Source organism: Apus apus, chromosome 6, assembly GCF_020740795.1.
Source record: "Apus apus isolate bApuApu2 chromosome 6, bApuApu2.pri.cur, whole genome shotgun sequence".
Lineage (NCBI taxonomy): Eukaryota > Metazoa > Chordata > Aves > Apodiformes > Apodidae > Apus > Apus apus.
In genome coordinates this window covers 21,472,057-21,490,099 of record NC_067287.1, presented here as the reverse complement: position 1 = coordinate 21,490,099, position 18,043 = coordinate 21,472,057, and the positions used below count along the sequence as shown (strand labels likewise).

The following is an 18,043-nucleotide window of genomic DNA, read 5'->3' as shown; positions in this document are numbered from 1 at the left end:
TAGCATAACACTGATGTTTAATTTTCATACGCATAATTAGCCATATATTTAACACTAATAGCAACACGCAGCCTTTCAGCATTAAACAGCCTGGAATTTGATCTGGCCTGGGCTGAACTTTCCCGGTTACACCTAGGCTGTCGAGGGTGCGCAGTTATCACGGCACCACATCTATGTAATGAAGCACATTTTGGCAAAGGGAGAACACTAATAGAAGTGAACATTCAAAGCAAATCGCGGCACTGATATCGTTAGCGGTATTAACGCAGGCCCGTCTTTCCCCGCCGCCGCCGGCGGGGTCGGGGCTTGTTACCCCAGCGCTACCGGGCACCCTGGCAGCACCCGCACGTTCAGGCTCCGTCGGTCCTTGAAGCAGCCAGACGACTAATCACTGTGCAAAGCTGACAAGAACGAGGCCCTCTATTCCTGATTTTTGTTGTTGTTGTTCTTGTTTTGGTTTGCTTCCCCCCCCCCCCCCCCGTTTTTTCATTAGTGGCTCTGTCGGTTTTAATTGCCCATTTCCTAACGCCTCTTTTACTTCCTCTTCCCTCCTCTCTGTGTGTGTGCGTGTGTGTTTTGTTTTGCTCGCGATGCGCAAAGTTAATTTTCACGAACTCGTCGCGGCTCGGCGCGGGAAGGGGCAGCAGCGGCGCGACCCCGCCGACACGGACTCCCCCGGCAGCCGGTTCTGCCCCCCTGGCAATGTAAGTGACCACCCGAGGCGGCTCGGGACGGGGAGCCCCGGGAGCTCCGGCACCTTGGTTGGCCTCCAGCCCGGCGGCCGCGGGGAGGGGCGCGGAGGCTGCTCCGTGCTTGCCGGCTGTGGGGCCACTTCCTCTGATCGGCCTGGCCCGGGGCGAACCTCAGAACCGCCAGCCGTGCCAAAACACGGTGGACCGCATGGCACGGCTCTGCTCACACCCGCCCGAGCGACGCCGTCCCCGGGCAGTGCGGCTTCGGCGGGCGCGGAGGGTCCGCGGCCCCGGGACGCCCTGGTCCGTCGGGGGCGATCGCCCCGTCGGGGCTCTCATCGTGCTCGCCGGGCAAGAAGTGCTGCGTGAAGGGCTGTGCGAGGCGTTGGCTGTCCCCTCACAGCCGAGGCATGTCTTCCGTCTCCTTCATAATTAGGATTACAAACGTGCGCTATCAAGGCCAGCGCTTGACCGCCACTGCTCCACGGCGACGGATAAACCCCACAGTCCCGTCAGAGTTACCGGGCGGACTTCAGAGCAAACAGCGACTACCGGTAGCTGCCAGCAGCTCTCTTACACCGGTCTTCAGAGGTATATGTAGGGATTTCCCTGCTTCAGGCTGCCCCATGCCCGTCTCACTCCACACCGCGCTGAGCGCGGGACGGGAGGCAGCGGGGCAGAGGACCGGGAGCAGCCGTTCCCTGCTCCCGTCATTCTCGCTTAGCACCTGTGGTGCCATCCAGGGGCTCCCGGCGCGGCCCAACCCCCCGGGACGCGCCTCTGGTGTGTCCTTGGGGAGCGCGGGACCCCGGCTGCCCCCAGGGCCCCCCGGAGCAGGGGGGCACGCAGAGCGGAAGGGCTTCAGGAAACAAAATATATCCCCTCCCCGGGCAGTGCTGGGTGTTCCTCGCCTATCGTGGCCGCAGCGCGCTGTTGAACCTCTGTGTCTTTATAAACTTGTTGGCTCCATCGTTTGCTTTTACAGGTTTTAAGGCCTTCCAAGCTCCTCTCGGGGAGGATGGAGCTGAGCGGTTGCCCCGTGGTGTTCGCCGTGTTCTGGGGGGGTCCTGCTTTTTGAAAGTATGCTGTTAGAAACTATTAGAGCTGACAGCTTGCTGTACTCCAATGAAAACAAACAGCAGAGCAAAGCTGTAAGAAAGCGGCTTACTTCTGCCCCGGACCACTGAAGGAGCCGGTGCTGAGCAGCACCAGCCGCCAGCCCTCAGCACAGGACGGCATCTGCCTACAATTAAGGGCGAGTTATTTGTACCAAAACTGCACTGCTGCTGCTGTAGGTCTGGGGCATTTCTGGATGTCACCCGCTTATCTCCAAGGCCATCCCATATATCTCAGGACTGGGTACTGCTCCAATAGTCTCTAAATACCAAGACCAGGCCCGGCTGGCCCAACAGGGCAGTCAACAACTGGCTAATTGCAAATCAAAGCCTCCACCCCCGGCAGGCCCGGCCAGGACCTCAGCGATGATGGGGCCAAGTGGGACCTGCAGCTCATGAGGACCATCAGCTCCACACCACGGACAGGAGCTGGGACTCATCCTCCAGACCACAAACTTCTCTGTTAAATGTTTGAACTGCACAATGCTTTTCCCTTAAATAATGTGGCCACCACTGAGCAGTGATCACCCCAAACTGGCTAATTCTTCAAGCAGGGAAACTTTTTATGTCCAGAGAAGCATGCTTTACATCTAATTTTTAATCACTTTTTGTGCTGTGCAAAGAGAAATTAGCTGAGGCAGGAAAGGGGAGAGCTGCTGGTACAGCTGTGGGGGAACAGGCTGCTGCCTCTGCCTGGCACCCCACCTAAGGGAAACTTTTTACCATCTTACCAGAAGTCACAGCTTAGGCAACAAAACTGTGCCAATTGCAGTGAAGACAAATTTACTCCACAGCTCAGTTATAAAGGGAAAATACTATATTCTTCTGTCCTCTCAGCTATACTGAGGCAGTGTCATCTGATAGGTCTTTTTCCTGCACAGGATTTGGAAATAGAGGGGACCTGCTCTCTGTCCCTCACATCAAATAACCCAAACCCTTTGCACTTGCAGGCTGTGCGTGGCTGCTTCCAGGGTCACAAACAAGCCAAGGGACTTTTATTAAATACTCACCAGGCAACACACAGAAAGGACTATGTTCAGAGGTGACCCCTCAAGCTGCTTTTTCTGTCCCCTGCAGCGACTTACGCAGCACCAATTCCCACAGACATTACAGAAACCTCCTCTCTGTCCCAAGTGAAACTGGAAATACCAGAAGCACAGCGAGTCCCTCCACTCCTTGGTCCATCTTTAGGCTTCTTCCGCCAGTTTAGAGAGGACTTCTGCTCCCTCTGAGGTAATCACAATGGTGTGTTCAAACTGCGCTGATCTGAAATTCACATTTTGCAGTTATTAGGGGGCAAATGCATCCACCACATCCATAAAAATCACCTGTTTGCTTCGTTTGTTTTGGTTTGTTTTTTTGCCTGTCAGTGATCAGTTCCACGGCTTAGCAAAGATCAAAAAATAAAATCAGACACCTTTTTTTGTCTACAGAAACTGCAGTCCATTTATCCTTCAGAATCTGAAATTCCGGGGATCCTTCCATTATTATAGGCTCTGCAACAAGAAAAACAAAATGTTTTCTAAAGTTAGTTGCACTTGAGACTGTGAAGCAAGCAAGCAAGAGGGGGGGAGAGCGGTGTCCCAGCAGTTAGTTTCCCTTCTGCACAGATCCAGTCCTCTCTGGGCTGGCACTCTCTTGCAACACTAAAATGTGAACTAAAGAGGAAGACGAAATATCAAGGTAGGAAGTTGCCCACTCCTCTTTGGTAAAAGTGGGGAATTTTAATCAAGCTTTAATTAAGACCCTGTGGATAATAACCAAAGCACTAACCACACTTAAAAACAGCAGATAGTTTTAAATACTTTAATTTTTAAAACAGGCTTAAAATCAGCAAAACAACAATTTTCTTCTTTCCCTCTAATTACCGCGCCATTTAGCCACACAGTGAGAAAGAGGGCTCTTCCCCCAACAGCTCTCCATGACTGGTATTTAGCACGTTCAGTCTGGGGGGTGAGGCTCTAACTGGTTCCCGGCGCTGCAGCCCCCAGACCCAAATTGCAGCTCTGGCAGGCAGCGAATGACGTAAGAGCCACCAGGCAGCTCGCTGGTCAAACCACGGCTTCGGGGACCCAATCGCATCCTTCTCACCCTCCACAGCCCAAGTGTGCCAGTTTGCCAAAAATATGAGTAAAAATATGTCATTTAATAAGATTTATAAGAAACATTTAATTTTCTAAATCTTGTAATTTGGAAGCTATTTCACCCGATTGGTTCCTTAACGCGCTTTTTAAAAATGGTGTTTTAATCTGGTTCTTAAGAGGTCAGTGTCTCCTACATCCCCGTATCTACAACGGGTATTTCTCTATCCCAATAAAGAAATGGTACGGATCTGGGCTTTTCTGTGCCTGCTTTTTAAAAGAAAACAACAGCAGAGAGTTACTAACCTATTGTGAACGCCATTCCTTCTTCCATTAACAAATCACTGTCATTGGCTACAAAAGAAAATAAAACCGCGTTTATTTGCTGTTGGGGATTTTTTTTTTTTTTTAAAGTAAATGCAACCAACACTTGATTTAAAACCTCGTTTTGGCTCGCAGGTACCGTGCACGCCGGTCTCCTGTGGACCGGAGCACCCGCCGATAGCGATCCCACCCCGGACGCGACGGGACCGCCCCGACGGCGGCTCCTTTTCAGGCCGGACCTGGGGGCTTTAACGTTTCAGCAGATTTTTCATTGCCCCGTGACAAACTTTCCCGGCGTGGTTCGCGGGTGCGGGAGCTCGGGAAGGCGGCACACAGCGCTGCCGCCCGGAGCGGGGTGGGGGAGGCGGCCCGCGGGGCCCAGCTGCCCCGACGACTCCGTTAACCGAGCGATTTGTCCTAAAAAATACCCGCGCGACTCTCAGAAAGTAAAGCCGGGGCTGCCCGCCAGCTTCCCTGCGTGGAAAGCTCCCCCGGCAGCCCCGCCGGGACCGGCAGTGTGCGGGGCTGTGGAGGGCTCTGCTCGCTTTGCTCCCCGCCCGCGGAGGCAGCGCGGGGGAGGCGGGGCCGCTTACCGTGGTGCCACACCTCGGGGTGCCCGTGGAAGTACGACCCAATGCCGTGGCCGATGAAGGAGGGGCAGACCTGGAAGCCGCCCCGCTCTGCTATGCAGCTGTGGGGCAAAGAGGATACCTTGAGGGCACACGCTTCAACCACTCCGTCCACCAGTCAGCCCCAGCCCTGGCCCCTGCCACCACATAAGTACAGGCAGCGGCACCACCCGGCTCCTGCAAGCTCTCACCTCCACCCCCTCACCGGGTCCCCACTTCGTGCCTGCTCTGAAATACAGCAGCCATCAGAGCTAGCACTGGTGAGACATTGTTAGGTTTCAGAGTTAACATACCTACCAGCAGAGACTGGTAGCTCCTGTGCCAGCTCTGCTGTCTCTGCAAGGTAGCAGGCAGCATGTTGTCTCCCTGTCATGACCTTATCCATGAGCCCACTGTGAACTCATTTTATCATAGGACAGCAACATGGCAGTCAAGTTATGCAGTTGAGGTCCTAGCATATCACCAAACTGCAACCTTTGCCAAGTCCTCCCTGGCAGCAGAGTTGGTGCTGGGCTGTGCACCCACCACCTGCACCAGGCTCTCTGCAGGAGAAGGGCATCTTGCTGTTGACAGGGAGAGTCAAGAGTCCTACCACCTCTCTTTCGAAATACTGCAAACATTCAATACCAAAATGTATTACAACTCCAGCAATTCTGTCCATGCTAATCAATAACATATTTCTAATGAACCTGTCACCACAGTAGCAAAACCAAATCATAACAACTACAGCATTTCAGTTCTACCTGGGCCATCTATCCTGTCCTTCATGGTCTGCCTCAGGGAGGGGGTTGTTAGAGACACCTGCCTGTGTCAGATACTCCTGCATGTAGGAACACAGCCTGGCACAGATCCCTCCCTACCCATGTTGGGAAAGGAAAGTTCTATCCTGATCTCTCAAAACCAGAGGACCTAGAGAAATGTGGGCTGTCCTCTGGCTGCTGGGCCACCCTGTGCCTACAGGCTTCACTCTTAGGCTCTGCCCTCACTTGAGCAGTGGTGGAGGCAGTGGTGCAGGTGGAGACTTGAGGCAGCTTAGCCAGGAAAGCTGCCCACATCTGAAACAGAAACGTGTGGAGATTTTTGGGCGACCAGGAGGTGGATTTGAAATGACAAGGAAGTTACCCCTGTTCCGCATATCATCCCCACACTATTTCTAAAAAGAAACAGGAGCAAGGCAGGAAGGCACTTTAGCCTGAAAAGATTTCAACTACAACATTAAAAGCTTCATTTATTTGTTTTAAATTGAGCTAGACACTTAAAAACTTCAGGCTTGCCTATATTTACACCCTAGCAAAAGCTTTCTCAGAGTTGGACTACAGGTGGCAAAGCAGGAAAGTTAAGAAACTCAAATAAAAGTGTAAGCTCTCACATAAATTAAAGCACGTTAAATCCCATGGTGAGGCTCTTACTCAGGTGCAAAGTGGCCTCAGTTGCTGTGCAGTAATCCCTTTGCACACCAAGCTTCACAGACCCTGCAGTGCTCACTCCAGTGCCCGTGGGTCACTGTCCCAGAATGTAATGAATCAGAGAATCATAGAACTATTCAGAATGGAAAAGACCTTTGGGATCACTGAGTCCAACCATCATCCCTACTCTACAAAGTTCTCCCCATTGCCACCACTGTGGTGCTCCATCACAGTGAAATGCCAGTCAGAGAGGAGCCAGGTCACTGGTTAATAATGCTACAGTGTTCAGACCTTAGGAGCACATTTTAACAGTATTTATATATTACCTTTTACCTACCCATTGCCCCGATACAAAAAAAAGACTCAACACATCACTTTCATTAACTCTGGAGAAAAATGGATATTTCAAGTTTGGCTGCCCACAAACTCCAAAGTACTGGCAAAGAGGGCTAGAAGTTGGGCTTCATTTGGTTGCATTAAAAGTCCAGGTTTTTACCTCATACATTGTTAATGTGGAAAAATAATGAATTTTTATGCAATGAAAAGTCCTTCTAGCAATGGGAAAGACTTTCTCCCATGTCTTTCTATCACATCACTCTTGTCTGGGTTAAAGACTGAGCCCACTGCCTATGACGATGCTCCATGAGGAGTTAGAAAGCCAGGTTACTCAGAAACATACACAAAACAAACCAGAAGATCTCCAGTGACCAAGCCCAGAGCAACACAGATAATGATTCCCATATGGGTGAAGCGATTCTCTGAAAAGTGATGTGAGAAGCCATCCATGCAACATGTGATAAGCTTTTCTTCCACCTTCTTCTGCAAGTCTTTTTGCAAAAGACTGAACAATCTCACTGAATATTCACAGTATCCCTGGCCAGTGAAAGAGTAGGGTCATTTTTTGAGACGTTTTGTATTGCTACAGAATTCTCCCCAAACGCACCTCTGTAGTAAGGCATAAAGCTTTTTCTTGGTGCCACTATTATTCTTCTGAGCACCACAGCCACATCCTCTCCCGTGGGCAGAGGAAGCTCTCATGCCAGCACTCAGCCTGTGCCCAGGAGGGTGGCAGCAGCAGCAGATGTGCTGGGTGTTGGGCATACGAGAGCCAGAGCAGAAAAAAGGCAGTGTTAAGACAATATTCCATTCTTATGCAGTGAAAGAAGTGGTTCTCATTTATGTTAGTGGTGAATTCTGCCAATTTCTTGCCAAAACGCTTGAAACTAACTCTGTTGGCACTAGCTCTTCAGTGGTTACTGTGATCAAAATAGGGCATCTTGGAGCACACTGGGCTTTGCAATCTGCACTGACTGGCACCAGTGCCCCCCTCCTTCCCATTTAATAATGTCTACATACAGAGCTTGTGTATTCTTTACATAAAATAGAATGTGGCCAATGAACCTGAAGTGACACAGAGAAAGTCTGTGGTGAAAATAAACGGCAGGGATGAAACCCAGTCATGTTCACCCTGGTTTTAATATTTTCATGTGCTTCAGAAGCACATGAAATTCCCCTTACGGGGAATTTCAGAACTTTACTTTGGAGTATTTAAAAAACCTTAGTAAGCTTTTTCATCTTTGTGGAGTTAAGAGTAGAATCTCCAGCATGAAAAAAGAAAGCTACTAACTCCAGCTACAACTTGCAAAGGTAATCCTGTAAACACACATCTACATGTTGGCTGTAAATGCTGGCAGGGAGAACTCTGAAACAGCTCTGAGAAGAGTGAATTGAAGAGATGATCTTGTTCAGTCTCTCCAGCCTCCAGGATTCCCAGACTATGGAATCTGATAAAAAAATTAGGATGCCATGAAGAGGAGCATTTTTGCACAAGTTTGCCATTTGCTGCTGACAACAGCTCAACATTTTGGTCTCCCTGACTCATTTCCCAGCTCAGGATCTGTCAGCAGTGGCCTTTCTTCTCAGCTTTCCCTGTAAGGCAACCTTACAAAAGTGCAGCCCCAGCTCCACGCGCTGCTCCTTTCAGACAGGCAGCTTAAATCAGGCAGCCGGAGGAGCCCCTATTGCAAGCAAGGAATCAGTGAAGGCAGGAGGCAGGAGCCAGCATGGTTGAGCTGGGCTGCCTGGCATCTGTCATGGGAAAGGAGAGCTGCACTGCTGGGTGGATATGCCAGCCCGACAGCCCCCTTGGCCATGGAACATGCCCCAGCCAAACTACTTCCAGAGCAGAGGCTGGGGCAGCAGAGCCACGCTGCACCACCAGTGTCAAGAAAGAAAAAAAAGATTCTTCAGAATAATCATTGTTAGAAACATCCATTGACAATATTTATCATCGCACCTTTTGTTCTTTGAGCCATACTGCACGCTTGGACAGAGGTGAATTGTGCAGGATTAAAAACATAACAATGTAATGAGCCCAACACTTATGTTTTAGTGCTCAGTGGCTGTTGAGTCAAGGGTACCTGCAGTGCTCCTCCTCCTTTGCAGAAGGCAAGGTGTCTGGCATCAGGATGGACCAGCAGAGGAACATCACTGAGGGCCAGGTTGTCCACCTAAACCCATACACAGAGCCTCTAGTATGGTGGCATCATGCTTCTGGGAGCAGACATAGATAGAAGAGTTGAGTGTCCATTCCCTCCTGAGCATCCTCTTCCCATGTTGACAGACAACAGCTAATTCTCTGAAAGGAGGGATGAGTGTGGAGACACACACTGCTGTCCTGCCAGCAACCCAACAGGGAAACTGCCACAAAGCAGCAACAGACAGGATTGACGCTCTGCAAAGCTCTCCCTGATACTCTGGAGCCTCTCCTGAAAGGAGCTCTTGGATGAATGGGGATAAATCCCTCCCACTAAGAAGCTGAAAAGCAGGTTAAAAGAATTTCCTTAGGGGGCTGGCCCTGTGCAGATAGCCTCTGGGAGCATCTATGGGATAACAGGCATCCCAGCTCCAGAAGAAAAAACATCCAATCAGTCTTAGGACTGGAACTCCTCACCTCGACCCCCAACTTGTTTTGTTTTGTTCTTTTCTGTAGGAGGGAACCTCAAAACCTGCATTTTCTTTTTACCAAATTTAATCAATTTTTCCTCAAGGCAGGTCTGGTCCAGTATTCTGAGCCCTTACTGAAGAAAAAAAGTGAAACAAACCCCATTTTCAGCATTGGCAGCAACTGCCTCTCTGGGCTCTTGGTGGCACAAGGGAAGAATTTGGTTGATGAGACAAGATGGCACAAACTGCTTCACTACCCAGCTGAACACCCCAGTGACCTGATCCCAGCTAGGGACACCTTCCCTGCAGTGCCAGCCCTTCTCCCCAGGGATGAAACTTTATCAACAGTGGTCTTGTAGAGCAGCATGACATGACTGGCTGAAGTTGTTAAACAAATCTGTCTTGCACTTCTGAGCAGTGAACATGCTCGGGGAACACTGAAAGCAGTAACAGATCTACAACTGTTTTCTTACTTAGGTGTTGGTATGAATTTTTTTTATTTTTATTTTTTTTAAATTAAAAGTAATCATGTTTTCCTTAGATCCAGTGTTAGCAAAATGACCACTGAGTGGCACAGCATCAGCCTGAACTAGATTTGCTAGTGATAAAAATACCTATTTTGAATAGTACCATATTATCTAATTTGAGAAATTACAAAATTATACTGGGAAAATATTGAAGTATTTTTCTCTTAAATAGTAATCCTAGACTGAGGGAATGTGCAAGTTCTGGGATGCCCTATAATAACAATAAATGTTGAGGTATAATTAGTAATATTTTTGAAAGCCAACAATTGTTTTTTGAAAGAAAGGTACATTTTAGTTCCAAACTGGAACACAAATTACTGTATTTTTCTTACAATAGTGCTGAACTTTTATTTGAGGTTCTCTGTTTCTGAAAGCAGACATGATGGCTTGAAATAAAAGATAATTTATTGCAATGCTTACTTTCAAGTGCAGAGAGAAGCAGTGTAATTGTAATTTACAGTAGCTGTCAAGGAAAATCTATCACAGATGACATTAAAATGACTTATTTTGCCTGAGCCACTTATTGTTTAAATGTGCATAATGTGATAGAAACAGGTTTTTTAAAAAATCTGCTTTATATTGTTCTAAATTAATATCAAAACATATACTTATGAGTTAAACATTTTAAACCATTTATTAATACTTTCATCACTACTATTTTTTTCCTAGCAGTTGGAAATTAGTTTATTTAACAATATCATGTTTATAGTTTTTAGCTCTCTATATTCATCCCACTTCCATGTCCCTAAACTCACTGTCTAAAAAGTAGATTTCAAACTAGATTTGTTTCTTTCTGAGAGAGAAGTGTCAGAAATTGTAGAAGGAAATGGAACATAGTGCCCAATTCTGTTTCCACTGCAGCTGACCAACAGTTTTGCCACCACTTTCAAGAAGAACAGGTTAGCAAATATTCCAGTTTTTCTAAGCAAAGTACTCACAAATCCATGCAATCTTTTGTTTGCAACTTGTAGCTGATGGGAGAAGGAACCACCATCCATTAAATACTGTGTCAACTATCAAGCTTCCATAACAAAGACTATGTTAGAATACTGAATGCAAACTTACCTCTGCAATATAATTATTCCCAAACCTCTTGTAGAAATATTCTGATTATTTGTGCCTAAGATACATTCTGCATATCACTTGAGCACCTTTATAGAAACACTGATGAAAGAAACACACTTCCATTCTGATGGGCTTAAGTGTTTTCAGCTTGTAGGTGCATGTTCTCAGGTATTTGTATCTAACTCTCCTGAAATGTAAAGTTTTGATGGATGGATGGATATGTCTGTCTGCACGCAAATGTCAAACGATGAACAACCAGAATCACAGAGCTTCACCAAACCAAGGAAATTTTTCAGCAGAGGCAGCATTACAAGTAGTTCTAAACAAATCAGGACAGTTAAATTGTCAACACGATGAAATCTTGAGAAATAATGACCTGATATCTCACTATTTTACATGTAGTTTTGAACAGCTACTAGCTTTGATTAATCAGCTTTTCAAAGGGGGCACTGACTATATATTTACACTTTGCAAGTAAAAGCTGACCTCTGCATCAACGCAGCAAAAATCCAATGTCACATTCAAATCTATTATTTCTCTTCTTATTTTTTCTTTTATTATTATTATTTTTTTATACAGCTAGAACTAATGTAGTGAATCTGTAATGAAATGCATTATCCTGCATGGAGATTTATCAGATTTTCCAATTGAATGCCATGCTTTGCTAGCACTAGCTGGAGTTCACCTGCATGTTGGTGTGGCGTGTGGCTCTTTTTTGTAAAGAGTTAAGTTGAACACAGAAAGAGGGAACAAAGGTCAGCACCCAGCCGCCACTTGAATGTGAGATTTTTCTTTTTATTCCCCTTGATGTATACTAGGCTCTGTGTTATTAGTCTTAATGATGGAAAATTGTAGTGTTGATACAAATCTTTTTTTCAAAGTAGTAGGCGGGAGCTCCATTTGTTAGTAAGTTTTTTTGTGACTAAAAGCCACGGACAGTACATTTATGTAGCAGTAAAAGGCCTAGATGCTCTTTCCATAGCAGAGCTAATTATTCCTACTGTGACCTTACTGATCTACCCTGTTCCTAGTACATCTCATCTGCACGCCTGTTCCTCTGTGTAGATGGTGTCAGAGAATATGAAAAACCCTATAATGAAACCATTTTCATGATGGAGAAAGGCTACTGGAGTTGCACTTGCTACAAAGAGGCTCAATTATATGAGTAATTGTGATAATTTTCTACATTCATAGCCTTCAATGGGGAAAAAAGAATGAGAGCCACAAAGGAAAATTACTTTAACAAGAAAGTACAGAGAGTAAAAATGGAAGAAGAGACAAAAAAGGGGAAAAAAATAACCAGAAAAAAAGTTTAAAAAATAGATCTGGAGGGAGGAATAGCAAGACAGGGAGAACAACAGAAATGCTCAAAAAGCCTATGTGCAGCTGTGTTGCACAATTAAATTGAATTTTTTTTTCTGCAGTTGATGAATGTGACTACCGCAAATGTGCCTCTGTAGTTAGCTATCATTTGTTGTTCCGTGACAGGAAAAGGATAATTACCTCTCAGAGAGAATCAAAGGCTGACATGCCCTTTAGACACAGCCATGAATGCAGAGCTCGATAGAATGCTTGAATAAGAATCCAGTGTTCTGTGCCCCCTTCTACTCAAGAATAAATTTTGTTAAAATGCAAGAGCACCACCAGTAAATTTGTTGAACCCTAGGTGTTCAAAAATATGAGGTGCATCTATCGACTCATCCCATTTGCAAAAATAAAACTACATTTTGAATTCACTTCTATTATATTCATGGACAGTAAGATAGTGAGATATGCATTAAATTTCTTTTCCCAGTAGGGGTCTGATTCAACATTTCCTATGAAAGAACAGAAAGACACTATCTTTTTTCTCCAGGCTAGTTAGCCTATAATTTAAAACTGTCAAAAACACAATTTTATACAAAGTCTTCAATAAAAGCTTCTCAGATATAACCCAAAGAGGCTTTACTAAAGTTTGATTCAGACTCTGTTACAATATTTTTAAAGCTCTAAATACATCTAACTGATATTTTGCAGTTCGCTTTTTTCCTTAAAGTATTTGAAGATTTACAAAGAAAAAAGCAGCATCCTTTCAAGGTGACTAAGCCTTGCAGCTTTTAAGTAATCAGAATGTATTCAGTAGTATGTTGGGATCATTAACAGTCCAGAGAAGTATTGCTTAATGAAATGTATGTATGTCTAGGTTTTCTTTTTTTGGCAAACATTTAAAAATAATCCATAGGTACCTTTGAAAAACTGCCTGCAGAAGAGAAGTCATGACTGCATTTACGTCAAGGCTAGAAGAGATGCAAAATAGGGAAAAAATTCTGGATGTGAGCTCTTTTTTTTCCCTGTGACGTTAGCATGCACTGCTCTTTGTAAGATCAGAAGCTCTCCAGTCAAATATTTTAGTACATTTAAGCAGAGGCTTATTTATGTTGACTAATTCCTTTGTAACATTCCTTATTGCTATACAAAGAAAACAATGGTTTCTAACCTTCTTACATTGTTAGACAGATGTGGTGTAGTTCCACACACAAATAAAAAATAAACAAAACCCCACGGCAAATTACATGTTAATTTAAATCTACCTTAGGAATATCTTTGACTCCTTTTACAGTTATCTTTGCTGACCCTAGTGTAATTCACTTAAAAAAAAAAAAAAATCTTTTACCCAAGGAAAAACATTATAGCTTGGCAGTTCACATACTGATATCAGACTGAAATGATGGTTTTGAATCATAAAACATGTCATAAGCTTTATACCAAACCACCAATAACCTTTGTCCCACTTGCCAGCCCTCCCTTTACTTGTCAATATAAGGCTTACCTGATTGTGTTTCCAATTACAGAGAAGGGAGCCCCTGGTCTGCAAGCTGCAATTGCTTCATCTCTACATTTCCTGGCAACCTCCACTAACTTTTGACCAGACTTATCCACATTGCCCACCAAAAAGGTTTCAGAAGTGTCACCATGGTAGCCATTGTAATACGCCTAAACATATGCAGAAACGTAAAGAGATTTTATTGTTTTACATCCAGAAAGAGATTGCCTCCTCAATTAAACCTGTTCTTTCTAGGAATGAGCTATGTATTGCAACAGACAGACCACAGGTAAGCTGCAATTGCAAGAATGAGACTAGAAAAACAAGACATAGCAGAGAGAGAAAGAGAAAAAGAAGAAAAAATTTTTTAAAAAAGCAAAAAAAAAAAAAAAGCATGAAAGAATGTCAGGTGTGCAAGGGTTCTCAATTAAAAATTCAAAAGCAAAAGTTGTGCCTCTCTGCCCAGCAGTGCCCCAGATGATGACACTGCTCAGCCATAGGCTAGCATGCGAGAAGATGGGCTGGGGCCATGCATGGGCTGAAGGGGGCCCTGGGGGCTGCCGGGAGTCCACCTGCCCTGGCTGCCCACCCCTGGTGCCAGGGACCTGCTGGCAGCCCATGGGGGCTGGGTGATAAGCCCTGGGGCTGGCTGTGGGAGCTGGAAGACCCATCAGCACCTGGCAGGGAGACGCGTGCCCCTGCAGCCAGCACCCCTCAGTGGGTGAGAGGGGTACCCCACTGCCAACATCCAGAGGGAGCCCCATGGAAGGCATGGATCAAATCCACCTCCCCAGCTGCACGTTTTCTTTAATCTCACTTTTAAACTGCAACGTGGCATTAGCATTGGATTTTATTTCTGATTTCCAGAGATGAATTTTAAAAGAGAATAAACGTACTGTTCTGGTACCACAAAGTTTTGCGTGTTGAAAACATGGCACCCTGTTGAATTAATTACAAACTATGGTGTTTTGTTTGGGGTTTTTTGCTGTGTTTTGTTTGTTTGATTGTTTTTTGACATGTCATAGGTTTTAAACCTCAGTTGTCCAGAAATTCTCTGCCAGGTACAGGAAAGCCTGACTCATTAAAATGCGGTTTGCAGCTCTGCAGAATGGCAGGCAGGCACACGATTGTGAGACAAAGCCAAATTTCCCTACAGAAAGACAAATTACAATGGTGCACAGTTTTGATCTTCTAAAATGTTTTCCCCCCAACAGTGAGCAACCATCCTTCTAGGACTCATAACTCACCAAGCCTTTTGCCACCGACCAGCTATTTCTGAAAGACAAGACTCACATTCTTTTTGCTTGATTCCAAATGAAAAAATAGCTACAGAGTTTATCCCAAGGCCAGGTTTGTGTTTGGGTTGAGATGTGAAGAAAACACAGGCAGTTATGAGTGAGGGACATTTTAAAAAAAGGTGAATGCCAGCAAGGGTCCAACCACGCTGCCACCACTATGCTGAAAAGCTACTGCAGTCCCCTGTTCTACACCTTTCTCTGCCAGTTCAGACTGTCACTGAATTTTATTTTATTTTTTTTAATATTAGTTTGATGCCCATTGGGCAGGTTTTAATCTAGCTAGTTCATATCTAAACTGAACTACTTAATTTTTAGCTCTAGCAAGTACAACACACAAACTCCCAGCATTAAACATCATAATCCTGGAAAAGCAAATACAGATTTAAAACACAGGCAAGCTTAAAAAAATTTAATATTTTCTGCAGCCCATCAACTCCAATTACATATTTTTGACATTAATAAGCTACAACCACGGCAATTGTAACACACTAATTCCTTAAAAGTCAATGAAAGAACCAAGCTATGAGAAATGTTAATCTGGTAATGGTGGCCTGAAAACTGCCCTATGCTGAGGATTCAGTGATGGATAATGCTTTTGTTTCCACACGAAAAAACATTTTCAAGACTACATGATTCAAGCCAATAAAATTTGTATTTAATCTATGAAATTCTACCATCTTAATTGTACAAAAATGGATTTTTTTCTTCAAATAATGTGCACACAGTGTGAAGTGTTTACACCAGAATATTATTTAATAATTTTCTAGAACCCATAAACAACTCTAAACAATTTGTTGCAAAATATTTACTTTGATTTTTATTCTGTCCACCTGTGAAATATCTCGATTTTGCTCATTGAAGATAAGATAAAATGTAATTAACAATGCTGCAAAATAGTATTTTTTCCTCAGATATTTTGGAACTGAGTAATTATCAAACACAGCACAGTTCAGTTTTAAATGATAAAAAATCTTTACAAAGATAATCAGCAATTCCCATCCTTGCAGGAATCTTCATATTCACAGAAATGTCAAGATTTGTTTAATTTTATGAGGGTAAACAGAAAACAAATTAAACTATATCTTAAAAAAGACCCCTATAATTTAGTCTGACATTATTTGTAAAGCAGAGTGGACAAAATATAAAAATGTTCAGTTTAAATATAAATTATATGTGATATGAAACTAGACTTTTTTTTTTTTTTTAAATTAAGGAGTCATTATTACCCGAAAAGATATAAAAAAATAAATGAAAAATACAAAGAAGCCAGATGTTAAATCCTTTGCTGTTGCAAACAGATTTAACCTAATAAATGAGCAAAGCTACATCAGTTCACAAAAGTAAAAATGTAGGCCAAAAATATAATTTAAAAATGATAAATTACACTGTGTAAACCAAATACTCAGAATTCTACAATTGTTAAGTATGGAGATGGTATGAATTCAGTAAGACTGAAAAAAAACCCCAACAAGCTCAGTTCTGGATCACATGTGAGTATACCATGGGAAAAAGGTCACTGACCCTAATTTTAATAGAAAAAACATTTTAGGAAGCTTGAATCTCATGCTCAGACGTAGGTCTTCTAGAGATTCCTTCCCTTCAGCCAGTATGAAATTTGGGCCCATGGAAAATAATATCAAGTTACAGAGAGTTTCTTTAATGATTAAAAAAGCTTGTTTTTATGAGATGTTACTCCCTTGTATGTGATATGTTATTGCAAAATAATGGTTGGATTAAAAAGACATCTGTGCTCGTATTAGAAATAAACTGCACTTTGGGAAAATAATAACATGCACAGTAAAAATAAAAAAAAGCTTCTGCAAGAGACCATTTTTTCCCCCTAAATGAAACGAGAATTAGGTTTCCAGTTTCGGTACTTGCTCCTAAGAAAATCCAGCCAGTGTTTATTTAAATAGCTATAATTGACCATTCTCTGGAAATATTAAGTCATAGTTATATCACACTATTTCTGTTTCTGTGCAAAAGGTTCAGGGCTTTTATACCAGAAATGGAACACAACACTACCTTCAGGGATTTTAATAAATGTAGGGAACACTGCTAGCAAAAGAGTTGCTGTCCAAATAGACTGACATACACAGGCCAATGTAGCCTCTAATGACAGAGTAAGATAATGACAGGCCCCACTCAAAATCAGCAGGAAGAGGAAGATCAATCTTGGCAGAGTGAAGGAAAAATGCTGGCTTTCTTCATGTTAGCTCATCTCATACATATCTATCTTCAGCTGCTGCCCAGTACTGTGGTGCTCTGCATTAACTACACAGTGGATCAATAACAATTACACCTTCTCAAAAACATGACACATAGCAGGATTGGGTTGACATTTCACTTAGGCCAACATTGATCTCAGTGCATCTGATTCCAGTCCTAAATTCAAGTCAGGCCTGAGTGTAGCTGGAATAAACACACAGTTAAAAACAAAAAAGGAAACCAGCTGCTAGTGCCTTGGCTCAGAAGTAAACAGCACATCCATCTGTGTATCCCCCATCTCCAATCCACTATTCTTCCTGTTGCTACTAGTGATTCTAAAGTTGATCAAAGACTTTTTAATATGAATTACTCACCGTGACATCAATGTTGATAATATCTCCATCCTGAAGAGGTCGACTGAAACATAAACACCAAAAAACCAAAAATAATGGTGATAGACAGTTCCCAACAAAGGGAATATAAGAATAAACACCTAATGGCACATACATAAAAAATCAGGGGGTAGGTATTTTATGATGGAGGAAGGCACAGGCAAACAGAAAAAAACATTTTTAATGTTCAGCTCTATTTAGATAACAAGTGTAGCTGAATATAAAATAATGAGAAACAACTACCAGAAAAACAAATAAACATCTGAAAAATCTACCACTGTATTTATTCCTTTTCTCTCACTAGGGTTCATATTTTACTTTGTGAGTAGTTGAATGCATTGCAAATAATAATAAAAAAACCCCACATAAATTAAAATCTATTTACTCCTTACCTTATACTTATTTTGCTGGAGGAAAAAAAAAATCAGACTGTACTGTTGATTTTTTCCCACACACTAAACTAAAGGCATGATGCTATTTTTTTTTCAAGTATCTGGACAAACAGGGTAATATTTTTTTTCTACTTCACATACATTTCTGTAACATCTATCAGTATA

The 18,043-nt window shown here is 43.5% G+C and overlaps 1 protein-coding gene across 2 annotated transcripts in view; it reads right to left on the bottom strand.

The window, feature by feature from the left end:
• Positions 1–466: 466 nt before the first annotated feature.
• METAP1D (methionyl aminopeptidase type 1D, mitochondrial) overlaps positions 467–18,043 on the bottom strand; it is a 29,847-nt gene continuing 12,270 nt past the window's right edge. The window contains exons 5-11 of one of the 2 annotated variants that reach the window (XR_007889894.1): positions 17,469–17,511; positions 13,595–13,758; positions 4,806–4,903; positions 4,195–4,242; positions 3,225–3,303; positions 2,818–3,073; positions 467–1,759 (exon numbers count right to left, since the gene is read on the bottom strand). Coding sequence is in view for 1 of the 2 variants with exons in the window: in XM_051623387.1 (XP_051479347.1) it covers positions 2,995–3,073; positions 3,225–3,303; positions 4,195–4,242; positions 4,806–4,903; positions 13,595–13,758; positions 17,469–17,511 (511 nt within the window). In the remaining variant the exon portion in view is untranslated. Of the gene's footprint in view, positions 1,760–2,772; positions 3,074–3,224; positions 3,304–4,194; positions 4,243–4,805; positions 4,904–13,594; positions 13,759–17,468; positions 17,512–18,043 lie in introns of those variants that run through there. The other variant, XM_051623387.1, reaches the window with a different exon arrangement.